At 40.8% G+C, this 12,666-nt stretch overlaps 1 protein-coding gene across 7 annotated transcripts in view; it reads left to right on the forward strand.

Moving 5' to 3' along the window:
- lrba (LPS-responsive vesicle trafficking, beach and anchor containing) overlaps positions 1 to 12,666 on the forward strand; it is a 198,657-nt gene that overhangs the window by 72,938 nt on the left and 113,053 nt on the right. For 6 of the 7 annotated variants that reach the window (XM_030050866.1, XM_030050903.1, XM_030050886.1 and 3 more), the window contains exons 31-33: positions 1,649 to 1,733; positions 2,025 to 2,158; positions 3,114 to 3,175. In XM_030050866.1, the coding sequence (XP_029906726.1) occupies positions 1,649 to 1,733; positions 2,025 to 2,158; positions 3,114 to 3,175 (281 nt within the window). The remainder of the gene's footprint in view (positions 1 to 1,648; positions 1,734 to 2,024; positions 2,159 to 3,113; positions 3,176 to 12,666) is intronic. The other variant, XM_030050895.1, reaches the window with a different exon arrangement.

The following is a 12,666-nucleotide window of genomic DNA, read 5'->3' on the forward strand; positions in this document are numbered from 1 at the left end:
CTGGTACGTTGCAATGAATTATATATACATTAATTACTGTGGCTACATGTAATGTAAGTGATAACGTATCATATAAGTGATAGCTATTTTTCATGGGAATTTGATTATAGAATGATGGCACATATTTTATATTCACTGACTGGGTGTTGAAAGTGGGTAAATAATGATCCAAAGGCCAGTGTTTTTCTTTTCACCTGTGTGTGTGTGTGTGTGTGTGTGTGTGTGTGTGTGTGTGTGTGTGTGTGTGTGTGTGTGTGTGTGTGTGTGTGTGTGTAAAATATATGAATGTGTAATGTTGTTCTGCTGAGGAGTATGTCTGTGTGTGTTTAAGAGAGGAGGAGGAGGTTGGTTGAAAGAGGGGTTTGTGTATTTTAGCAGATTGTGCATATAGAATCAGGCTGTGGATGTACATGTATGTATGCATGTGTGTGTTTGTGTGTGAGTGATGATCACTATCTCAGCCTATAGATAGGTTGCTTTGTGTGAAAGAGTAAAGTCTTGGGTAAATATGCTTTGTGTATGTGTGTGTGTGTGCTTGTGTGTTTAGGGGGGCAGTGGGAGGACTAATGGAGATGAGTTCATTTACTCCTCTGTGTTTGAAGGAGCTCCTTCAGCTCCAGAGGGATACTTTCAGCAGGCCCACATGGCACTGCTTAACGCCTTACAAACACGCACGCACACACACTCACACACACACATACATATACACACACACACACATTCCAGCCCACACTACACTGGCTGTCATTCCTAAAGAGTTATCCCTGCTTGGAGACTGTCCTGGCTGGAAAAACAAGCCCACTGAAACACCAGAGGAATCCCCCTCCTCCATATTCAGCCGGGCATTACCTTATTTATGAGCCACAGGGAAGTGAATTTACTGCCAGATCAATCAAACATGGACTTTGTACCTTGTGAGCCTCTGTCTCCAGAATGAAGTCGTAAAGCACCTTTTAGTTGTATAATGAAACAGTCAAAAAAAAGTCCCGCAGGGGTAAATCGGTATGTAATGACTTAATGAATAAAAACAACTTAAAAAAATAGCAGACTTTTTTTTTCATCTTTCACATTCCAAAACACAGGTGCAACACTCAGAATATTGTTGCTTGTTGTGAATTATTATTTATTACTGTACATTTGGATTGACTTAAGATCAACACCTTGAATTTGATATAAAAAATAAAACACAGGCCTCTAAAAATAAATAAATAAAGCAAGAGTCCAGCATATGTTTTTGACTGATGTATGGTATTGAAATATTACACATTTTTAAGTGCAGGTTTTTACCAGTGATACCTCTGAATTGTAAGGTGATAGGGAAGACATATTGTGCCAGGAGTACATCATCCACTATCTACACATAAAATTACACTATACTTATAGCGCACTTGTCCTTTTAGACCATAAATCCCCCTATTCTATACATTTGAATGGAGACCACTGTATTATTTCATAGAAAGACACTCACACACAGATTTATGGTGCTACCCTGCCCATTGGTGGTGTAATGTATTGGTGTGTGTGTGGGTGTGTGCTTTTACGTGCGTGCGTGTGTGTGTGTGTGTGTGCATGCACATGTCTGTGTACAGCGTCCTATTCTTGTCCAACATCCAGACTAATAACGGAGTTCTCTGGTTTCTCCCTGCAGCAGGCGGCCAGGTTCCAGCCAGCACTAGCTTGCCATCTGTCCCCTCACTCTCCCCCATGACCCAGCACACAGCCCCCAATATGAGGTGATTCATCTTCTCTCTCGCTCTCACACACACACACACACACACACACACACACAAAAGCAGACACATTCAGCTATTTCTGTGCACCCACTGATTCTTAATTTGTCATATTCCATTTTTTTCAGCTACTTTGAAAAATTCAACTTAAAATTTTGAGATATAATATTTCATATGAAATGCAGAGTCTTCTACATATATTGTGTTATTGCACACTATCAAAGAGATCATTTTACTCATGTTCTGTGTATAATTTCTGTGTCTGCTGTGTATGTCATATCCCCACATCTCCAGTATCTCTGAGCGTCTAGAGCATGCTCTGGAGAAAGCAGCTCCTCTGCTGAGGGAGATCTTTGTGGACTTTGCCCCCTTTCTTTCTCGGACGCTTCTAGGCAGCCACGGACAAGAACTCCTGATCGAGGGCACCAGTGAGTACCATGCATAGATACCAGCACAAATCTATACTGTCTGTTCTACTTTTTCCAGTGGTTGTTTGTTTAGTTAATGCAAATGATATCTCACCTGCACATCATCCCATGTGTCACTCTGCCCCCATTATTCACAAGCCTTAAGGATGTTTTATTTTATTTTTATTTTATTAGGGATGTCCTCATTTAAATGCAATAAAATCTCCAGGCTGTTGTTAATCCAATAGTGTGTCGAGTGTCTATTGAGCTGAGAGCTAGTAGTTGTGCTGAAGGTTTCCAGGGGGCCGGGTCACAGGGCAGGCCACTAATAGGAGTGTTTGGGATGTCTGCTGCCACCAAGCAAAATGGAAAGTTGATTGATAGCTGCAGGGGGGCCTGAAGAGAAAGGGGGAGGTGGGGTGCATGTGTTTGTGTGTGTGCTTGTGCATGTATGTGTGTTTCATGCATGTGTGATGGTATATGTGTCTCTGTGTCATATGAAGAGCAGCTGAAAGACCAAAGGGTACTTTACCCTCTTTCCGTCTGTGCGTCTTTAGCAGACTCTGGCCACTCTGATGGCCCCTGCCCTCTAAAAGCCCAGGGCTCACCATTAGGGATCAATGAGACATATGCTGGCCAAGTCTCGGCCTGTAATACAAGGCCCAAATATGTATTAGTTTACAGTAACATCATGTTGGCTCATTAGGCCCATCAATAGTATCTGCTCCCTTGCAGATGGCACAAGGTTAGGTAATTCCTGTCTGTGCATGCGTGTGTGTATGTGTGTGTACACGCCTGTTTATTTGCATGTGTTTTTCCATGTGTGTACAAGTGTTTTCCATCAAAACCACTTCCATGTTAATTCAGAGAAAGCACTTGCTAAAATGAAAGCCAGAATAAATAATTGTGTTTATTGGCTAATTAGTTATGATTTTAACCCCTCATTATGTCACCCTCTGTCCCTGCCTCTCTCCAGGCCTGGTGTGTATGAAGTCCAGCAGCTCAGTGGTGGAGCTGGTCATGCTGCTGTGTTCACAGGCAAGTCTGGCATCTTTATCTCTTCTTACCCCTGTCCTCCGCTTCTCCACTCATCTGATTTATCAGGCTCACCTTGAGTGCAGTAAATCCAGAGCCCAGAGTGGACAGTGGGCCATCTAGCGCCTTATCTTCCCTACACACTACCCTGTCTACCTTCAGGCCATTTCCACATTCATCCCATCCCTGAGCGAGAGCAGAGAAACCAGAGAGAAGGCATCTTTGGCCGCAGATATTGGTTTTTGGGTCAAGGGTGGCCGACCTGTCCATATCACCTTTGACCCCAAGTGCCGGCCATTGTGGCCTGGGCCAAACTGATGAGGAGGGATAATGTCGATTTGATGGTGCTTTGCATTGATTATGCCTCTTCTTTCTGTTGTCCAGTGGGTGTTTTGTTGGCAAGTTTATTTAGCTGATGTTGGATTCATGAATACTAATTCGTGGATCATAAGCAGGCGTGTACAGATCAATGATCAGGGCTGCCAATAGAGCACTCTTAGATGGCTGCTTAGCATAGAGAGAGAAGCACGAAGAGAAGGCTTGATGTCTACTTAATACATGTGGACTGAAATATGCAGTGTATTTTACATGCACATTTTAATGCACATATGAGAAGATACAAAATGTATCTATTCAGTAGAAACAGTTGTTTTTACAGCATAACAGACACACACAAAAAAGTGGAGTCATAAACACACCTTATGACAAGGACAACAGACAATAACACCCCTATGGCCTTGTTTGTATGAATCTTTACCATTTAAAGCACCTCGTGAAAAAACAAAAACATCTTCAGTACAAAAACAGATCTGATTAATGACTCCTCTCTCGCCACTGCACTAGCCTTTTTTTATCAGCTTTATTTTCAAAAGGAATAGCGCCTGTCATCTGGTTTTCTTTCCTCCCCTTTCTCCCCCTTTTAACCCCTCCACCCTATTTACTTCCCATTATTCACTTCACTTCTTCTCTAAAAAGGTAATATAGTGAGATTACACATCCGTTTGGGTGTCAGTGGTTGTGCATAGATTTGGGCTAGGGAGACGCATGGAGGCAATATGAGCCCAAACATCCAGAGACTAAGGAATAGCAGGAGTGAAAGCTAGATAGAAAACCAAAGAGAGAAGAATGACAGGCTCTAATGCACCTATTTGTCATATCTGTCAGGGTGTTGTTTAATGCTAATCTAATCAAAGGCAGAATCTTGGTGATTGCCCCGCTGCACAGCTCATGCCTCACTTCCCCCTTTGGTCCCCAGCCCAAGCTATTTCTTCCTTTTACTGAAGCGCCAAGCCACCCCCCATTTCCACACCAAACACACACATACACGCACGCACCCACGCACAGGCACACACATGCATGCACACGCACTCTTTGAGTGAGAGGACCAGGGATTGGCCAGTGTAGTGTTGATTGCTTCAATAAATCATCCAACCAAATTCTCTCACAGCTAATGCAAATGTAATTTTATTGTTGTGTAGAGGGGAAAAGGATGGGGAGGAAGGTAAGGGGGGTGATATGCTCTACCTTTCACCAGGGAAAAGGGGGAAACGGGGTGCGGCTTTCCTCTGGGCTAAATTACAATGTATAATTATTTGTGTGTGTGTGTTTCTTCTCCTTCTTGTGGGTCAGTGAGAGTGAGCCAGTTCAATGATTGATGACATTATTTAGCTAAGTTTGTTGGGCCCTCTGGCACAGGAAATGCTCAGTTCTCCCACAGGAAGTGCCTTGGCCGCCATCTTGTGATTCATCCCTGTCTACAAGCCAACCAGCAGAGGGAGGAGATGAAGTCAAATTTGATTGATTTTGTTTCCCCTCTCCCCCTCTCTCCATCAGAGATGCGATGTGATACCATCTCAGTGAAATTTTAATTAATTTCCCGTGTTTTAAGATGGAGTGGAGCCAGGGTTAAGGGTCAGGAGGCTTGGGACCACAGAGCAGTTTTTAATCAGGGATCCTATGAAAGTTGCATTGGCGGCCACATCAGCCTGGCATTGAGGAGAGGATTGTAAACCACCATTTGATAGTGCCCCATTTCTAAACAACTACCACAGTGCTCCCAATTAAAGGGCCATTTTGATCAGACGTTAACTGTTGGGGTGGCATGTTGCCTTGTTCTCGGCTGTTATATTGATCCTCATATGGACACCTGCATATACAAAGTGAGGATTAATGATCATATTGCTGTAACAGAGTGTTGTTCAATACAGTAGACAGACCTGCCACTCATCTTCACCTGTTATTACTGGCAATACAAAAGTCAGTTCAAGCTGCACATTGTTAAAAACCAAGAATAATCATACTAGGTAATTTTATTTATGCATAAAATTATGTTTTATCAATAATTTAATTTGTTATTTAGATCATTTTCTTGAATATAATTTGTTCTGTGGATAGAATGTCTCAAAAACATACGAAAAGGTGCCTCACAGGAAGTAACACGTTTAGGAGGCTAAAAATTGCTTGCATTTTTTTAAAACTATCATGGTTTAGTCTAAGGGGGGTTTGGCATTCATTTCTGTCTCCTACAGGCAATTCAAACAATTTTTTGTTGCTCTAAACTGTTGATTTAATGGGTTCAACTCAATGGAGGACAGATCTCTTTAAGGTGAGCATTAAAGCATCCTCTCAATCCAGATAATTGAATGTGATGGCTTCTTCAAAGTAGGCCTTGCATATTACATGAATATCATCTGAGAGACGTCCACAGGACAACTGTACGCCTACTGAGGCCTAGCATGTGAAGAGCCTCTCTCCCCCCTCGGCCCACGCCCTTAATTCGCCTTGACAGTCTCACTCTCCCTCTCTCTCTCTGACACACTTTTTCTTCCCCCTTTGTCGTATTTACAGCCAGTGCGTTGTTTCCTGGGTGTACTTCTTGAGGGGGCTTCCACCCAAAACATCAGATGAATAAATAATGCACTGGGACAAGAGAAAGAGCTTTTCCTCCCGCTTGCTTCTGGCCAGAGCTTTGAGAAATCATCTCATCGGATACTGGACAGTCCACGATCAGCAGAGGCTCATAAATCTCTTCAGTAGCTGCATTTGTGTCCTGTAGATCAGCCATTATTGTCCGGCCCCTCTGTCAGCCCATCCATCCTTCTGCCATTTATCAGAAATGCATCCTGTACATAGAGTGGAGGGAAGGGAGGTGGCGGAAAGAATAGTGGAGGGCCACTGGTTACATGATGGTCGAGAGCTGATAAGAGAACAGAAAAGAAAAAGACAATAATAATGTTAATAAGATTAATACTACAAATGGTAGTAGTAGTGGTGGTAATAATAATAATAATAATAATAATAATAACAATAATGCATATTGTCACATGTTTGAGTAAAAATAATATTTCAAGAAAAAGAAATGTTGGCTTTTTGTTTGTCTAAATCTCAAACTGTTGTTATTAATCATTAGCTGTGCACTTACTGTCAAAATCCTTGACAAATAGAGATGTTACCAATTCCGATTGATTTTATTCAGTTTCTTTGGCTGGGGTGTACACTATCTTCACCCAAGTAAACAGTGTTTTGTTGAGCAGATCCCAGACCATTGATGCTAGATAATCCTTTAATAGCCATTCAGTAACATCAATGTTAAAGCGCTAATCCAATGACTGTGCATTATCATATGTTCCCAGTCAGACTTGCCAAAGTTAACCTGTTTAACAGATGGGCACCCCTTTCCCAGTCAATGAGTAGAGAGACATTGACTTCCCCCAAACACTTGGCTTCTCCTGACCCTTGACCCTCTGACCTCCAGGTTAGAACTAGGGAGTGGTGTACCCATGAAGGTTAACCCCCTGCAGTCAGGGAACAGGTCAGGAGTATGCAGCCACCATGCCCTGTGCAATGAATACTGTCATTCTGGGAATTATGAAACTAACTGGTAACATAGTGGTCCTGACCATAAGAAAAAATAACCACGTGTAGGTTCTTTTAAATCGTTTTTTTTTAGTTTATAATTTATAACAGTCACCCAGTTATTTCTCTTATCTACTATGATGAAGTTACTTTTTTTGAAGTATTCATTTTATTTTTGGAGTCTGACACTTGAGACCTGGTGGCCAGCCTTAACAAGTGGTGCGTACCACTTGTTAAGGCTGAGTCCTGACTGCAGCTTCCTGGGTTTGAATGCAAGCCCAGGTCCTTTGCTGCATGTCATCCCCTCTCTCTCCCCTGCCTTTCCTGTCTCTCTACTGTGACTATCAAATAAAGCAGAAATACTAAAATAAATAAATAAATAAATAAATAAATAAATAAAAGACATATTTCATTCTTTCTCCTTTAAGTGAGTCTTTGATGGATCAAGAGCAGAGCATGTTGTGTGAACCACTCAGGGAGGTGAGGGAGGTGAGAGAAGTGGTTAGGAATGTGGTAAGACTAAGGGACAAAAATACTTTTCCCATCACTTTCTTCACAGTCAGACCCACACCCCACTGTGTAGCTAAACACACACACAAGGTTCAAGATCAGTACAAATCAAAGTGTTATTTTTCCACCCTCCCTGTTCCCACTTGCCCTGCGCTCTCCACCAGTGCCCCTTTACAGCCACGCCACGCGGCTCGGTGTCCATACCAACACTCTCCAGTCCCCCCTATGGTCCAGTTAGGAGGATAATATCATGCTGTACATTTTTTGAAAAGGTGCTCTCCTGTGAGACTCAGGGAAAACAGAGTAACACCAACTGGCACTTAATTCTGCAGGCTCCCTACCGATGCCAGCTATGCAGCCAGAAGGGGAGTGACAGTTATGTTGTGTTGGGGGAGTGGGGGTTGAGGGGGGCTTCCTGACAGGAAGTGAAGTCTAGCTGAGAGGGGAGAATCAGACGAGGACTGCTAAAAAATTGAGTGGCTTTTAATTTGGCTCCCAACCGTTTTTACTGTGAGCCGACTTCAAGTGGCTTGGGACTCGAGGGCCCCCAGTGGCATGAATGGTTGGTTATTTATACACAATGTGTAATCGTGTTTCAAATAAATGATTTTCCCTGACAGAGCCCTCTGCTCCTGACAGGCACTGTTAATGTAATGTTTTCTTACCTGACAGGTCCCAAGTTATAAGGCTTTGGAATGTATTCTTATGTTTCTCTCCCTAGCTATCCTGCTGATAGAATAGACTCTGGGCTTCTCAGCTTTGCTCTGGGGTGGAAATTCATATAATGGTTTACTCTTTGAGAATAGTATGTAACAAAAGTTATTTCCACTATTTGGAGAGAGATTATATTTCTGTGTATGCACAGTGTTGTCTTTATGTAGGTATTCAGTTAGCTGCCTAGTGTCGTAAAGCTGCATTAAGCAATATAATATGCTTTTTTTTTTTACAGTAAAATTCCCCCTTGCAAAGTGAGTCATCACTTTCCTCTACACTGTTGTTATTTCCTAGGTTTAGCTTTTTAAATTTATGTATCTGCCCAAATATGCTCCTCCTCTGTCCTCCACACAACCTCCTTATCGCTGCGACTTCATGCGAAACTTTCTGAAATTGCACATTTTGCAGATAAATGTATCCAAATTTCAATTCATCAGTCTCAAGAGTGCCTTAGCCGCTGCCATCAGTACTGTAGCAGCAGAAAAAGTTCATTCAAAGCAGCCTACCTTGCAGCTGAAAGTCTGTGATGCTAGTGGAATGGGACCATTATTTTATACATTATTTAGGAAAAATTATGTAAAATACTAATTGTTGCATTGTGAAACTTTTCTCAAGTTGTAAATGTATCCTAGTCTAGTCCTAGTCTAAAGGTCTACAGCCTTTCTAAAATTATATGCAGCCTGTCCAAAAAGTGCACCATTAACTAGAATTAACTAGAGTTGCTAATTTAATATTGGACACCTTGAAAATGACCTCAACTATATGGCCACATGACGGGACACAATATGATTTAACTCTCTTAATAGAAGTGTGAATTAGGCCCATTTTTGAGTTGCTGGAGTTAGAAAAAGGTGATAAGACTATTTTTTGAACAGCAGGTGCTAATGTGTATAATTATTCCAATTTGATATGCTTTGACTTTTGTTAAAGAATATTATGATTCTGTTATGCCACAAAATTATACATACATTCGCTATTGTATCAGACTGGACAGAGGAGTCATTCCTATTACATATATCAAAACACATACAATTAATAAAAATAAGCAAAAGGTTTTGCTGGGTCGATAAAGTGAAATTTGCCCTTAGGAACTAAACATGAGCACTGGGCTCAAACACATTTCACAGTGTAAATGTTTTTTTTTATTATACAAGATAAAAGTTGCAAGATAAAATTACATAAAATTGGAATGAGTTTGGAGAATCCCCCCACTAATAATAATAACAATAAGAAGAAGATGGAGAAAAAGAAGTAGAAGACTAAACCTTCACTAATGAACCTTGCTGTACTTTCTTTTCAAGCACAAAATAATATGTTTAAGTTAAAGATAGTGAATTCCTTTTTGGACCTTAAATTATTTACACTTACCTTTTTATGTGCTATTTATGACACAACTTTAAAAAAATGTAATTTTTTTAATATATTAATAATTTTCAACAATTTTTAATTTTCAAATATTATGCTGGCTACTCTTTGACATCCATCTTCTGAACACATTGTGGCAAAGATGCCAACATGTACTTGTTTGATTGTTTGGAGGCAGAGGTTACAGACCCTCTATTCATACTCTTTTCTTTACGTAGTGTTAGTGTAGCAGTTAAAATGTGTTAGTCCTTTAGGGTTTTGGAGCCCCTGCAGTAGAAACATTTGGCTATCAGGGAATATTCCTTTGGTTCTGAATTTAATGACGCAAACACCAAGACCAAGTGTGTGTTTGAAGTGTTTGTTTTTCTTAAACCAGATAACATCTGAGCACATGTGTAGACTGTTGAGAACTAGGGCCAACACACCAGGGTTAAGTTATTGGTAGTCTCACAAGTTCTCAGGCACAGCCGCAGGAATAAGCTGTGACCTACTCAACTTCCTCATTAATCATTCAAAAAGACAATGATGGATAACATATAACATAGTTTACCCTAACATTAATTTGCATTTTGTCTTTGTTTTATTTATCTGCAAGCCATGGACTTTTTTTTTTTTTTTTTTTTTTTTTTTTTTTTTTTGGTGGGGGCTCAAACAGTGAATAGGACCTCTGTTCATAAACATTCAGGTCACTAAACCACAATAAACACTTTCCTTGTCTGTCCTTTTTCTGCTTATCATCTTATGAATGTTTAATTTAAAATATCAAAATACCCCACCACCTGTTATTGATATGGAAATGGTCATAGGCACATTTTTGTTACAGTAGTCACTGACATATTTTATTTTAATCCGTTGAAGATGTCCAGCATGTTGGTAACACATGCATTTTTCCTCCATCTGCTTAGCTTTATTGTCTGTTGCCCTGTAGTCTTACTCTGTCACCATGTAATTTAATTTATTTGCAACATGCACGGTCTTCTTTCTTGAATTTGAAAAAAAAAAAAAAAAATTAACAACCTCCCACCCCCCCAAAAAAACTAACAACTCTCAGGCTTACATATTGACTCTGCGCTGTTGTGCTGCATTTGACGCTTACAAGGATTTGTGCAATTGTTGTTTCATCCAAGCTGAATTCCCGTAGCCTTTCAAAACAACAAATACTTGTGATTATGACTGATGCCACTGAAAAGCACAAGTGACTTATTTATTTTTTGGGATAGTCTAGACTTTTCTTTTTTTTCCATGTCTGAACATTTTCCCTTGTGTTGTGGTGAGCCTGATGTTTGAAAGGCGATTTTGCTCGGGAGGTCTGTGTTTTGTCACTAGTGGTCATGGTATATTTAGATGTTGATTATGGATAATCAGCTGTAATGACGGAAGTGCATGGCATATGTGTTTAGACTCAATGCCATCATCATGGAAAACAGACCAAACAGAACTGGCTTATTGACTTCAGATTGAGACTGGCATTTCCATGAATGAATTATAACTCACTCTCAGTTATGGACACGCACGCCCACACACTGACACACACTTGTCCCTGTAAAAAAATAAATAAAATAAAATAACTGGTGAGCAAAAAACAAGTTAATTCCCCTGCATTTTCTTATTATTGAACGGTGCTAAAATTACGGCACGTTGACTAGTTTCCGATCAGGATCAAGGGATAGTTCTCTCTGTGCCCTATCATCTGTTTGGAGGTCAGGTTAAAGGTGATGGGTCACAAATGGCTGCTTGTATCCTCTCATCAGGACTCCTGTGGTCACGGCCCCTATCGCTGCCATAAAAGCTGTGAAACTGCTGACCAGGGTAGCCAAAATCCAATATTCTATCACTGACCTGTCCCTGTCTCCTTTTTGTCACCAGGAGATGTCCCTCTGATCAGGGTCATTGCTTCTTTAATTCAACTAGAGCACCCATTTCTCAGCCCATAATGACACCATTAGTCTTGCTATCACCTTTGTCTGTGTCCACGAAATGCCAATGGCCTCTCTGCTGTTCGTCAAACATAATTTAAAACCGTAGTCTGTTATTATTATCTGTGTCCCCGAGCTGCAGCTTTGCAGTCGATATTAGCTCTGATTCCTGGTGAAAAGGTATTTACTTATATGTTATTCTATAAAGTCTGTTCTGAATACGTCAAAGTCCCAATTATTTAAAAAAGGAATTGCAAAAAGGAAATTTAATCTCAAGAGATGTCATTTGGTGGTTTTCCTGGTTCTCTAGAGAGAGTGCGACCCTGTTTATGACCTCACTTCCTGTGGTGTTTATTTCAAATCCAGCTAGCACGGTCTGGTCTGTTATATCCCAACAGCCACCGGGCAACGCTCATGGTTAATGTCCTTCAACTGGAAGGCCCCAAGGCTACTCTCACACACTTCCTCTACAGCAAGCCTCAGCCGCAAAACTCGCTGCCAGTACTCAGCTCCAAAACACTGTTTCCACTCCCAAGCCCAGACTGTTATTCCCACTGTGCCCTCTGTATTTGGAATGTATTGTAAACATGGTCAATGCCAATATGGTCTTCCAGGACAAAAAACACTTCTGAATTAAGGTTAAGTGTGAGCTGGTTGTCTGTGTGATGTGACACTCGGTTACAGAGTGATAGTGTACAGGCATTTCATAAGAGTGGTTTCTGTTGGCTCGGTGCATGATTAGTTCTGATGGTTTTACATTTGTTGTGCTGAAAGGGAGAGAACCGTAGCGCGTTTTGAAAACTCACATATGCAGAGGTACGTTTGGATGTGTATTAGAAATTCTTGTAAATTGATCTTTCCTTCCTCCTTGTAGCACTGATATCCTCCTCCCTGTGGGCTCTCTTGGTTTACTGAAAGGGCAGTCTGTACATAAACACTTGGCTTCCTCTATCAACTTAAGAGATGATGAGAGCAGAGTTAAATACATCCATGCTGACACACACACACACACATTCTTCTTGTCTTCTCCTTCACGTAGTTTGATGTTAACTCAGTTAAGCTATGTTTGTTGTGGTTATTTTTTGTTATTAATATAAAAATTTGGTTTTCTAAACCTCCATGTTTTAGGTTTCC

The sequence above is a fragment of the Myripristis murdjan genome, chromosome 1 (assembly GCF_902150065.1).
Source record: "Myripristis murdjan chromosome 1, fMyrMur1.1, whole genome shotgun sequence".
Classification (NCBI taxonomy): domain Eukaryota; kingdom Metazoa; phylum Chordata; class Actinopteri; order Holocentriformes; family Holocentridae; genus Myripristis; species Myripristis murdjan.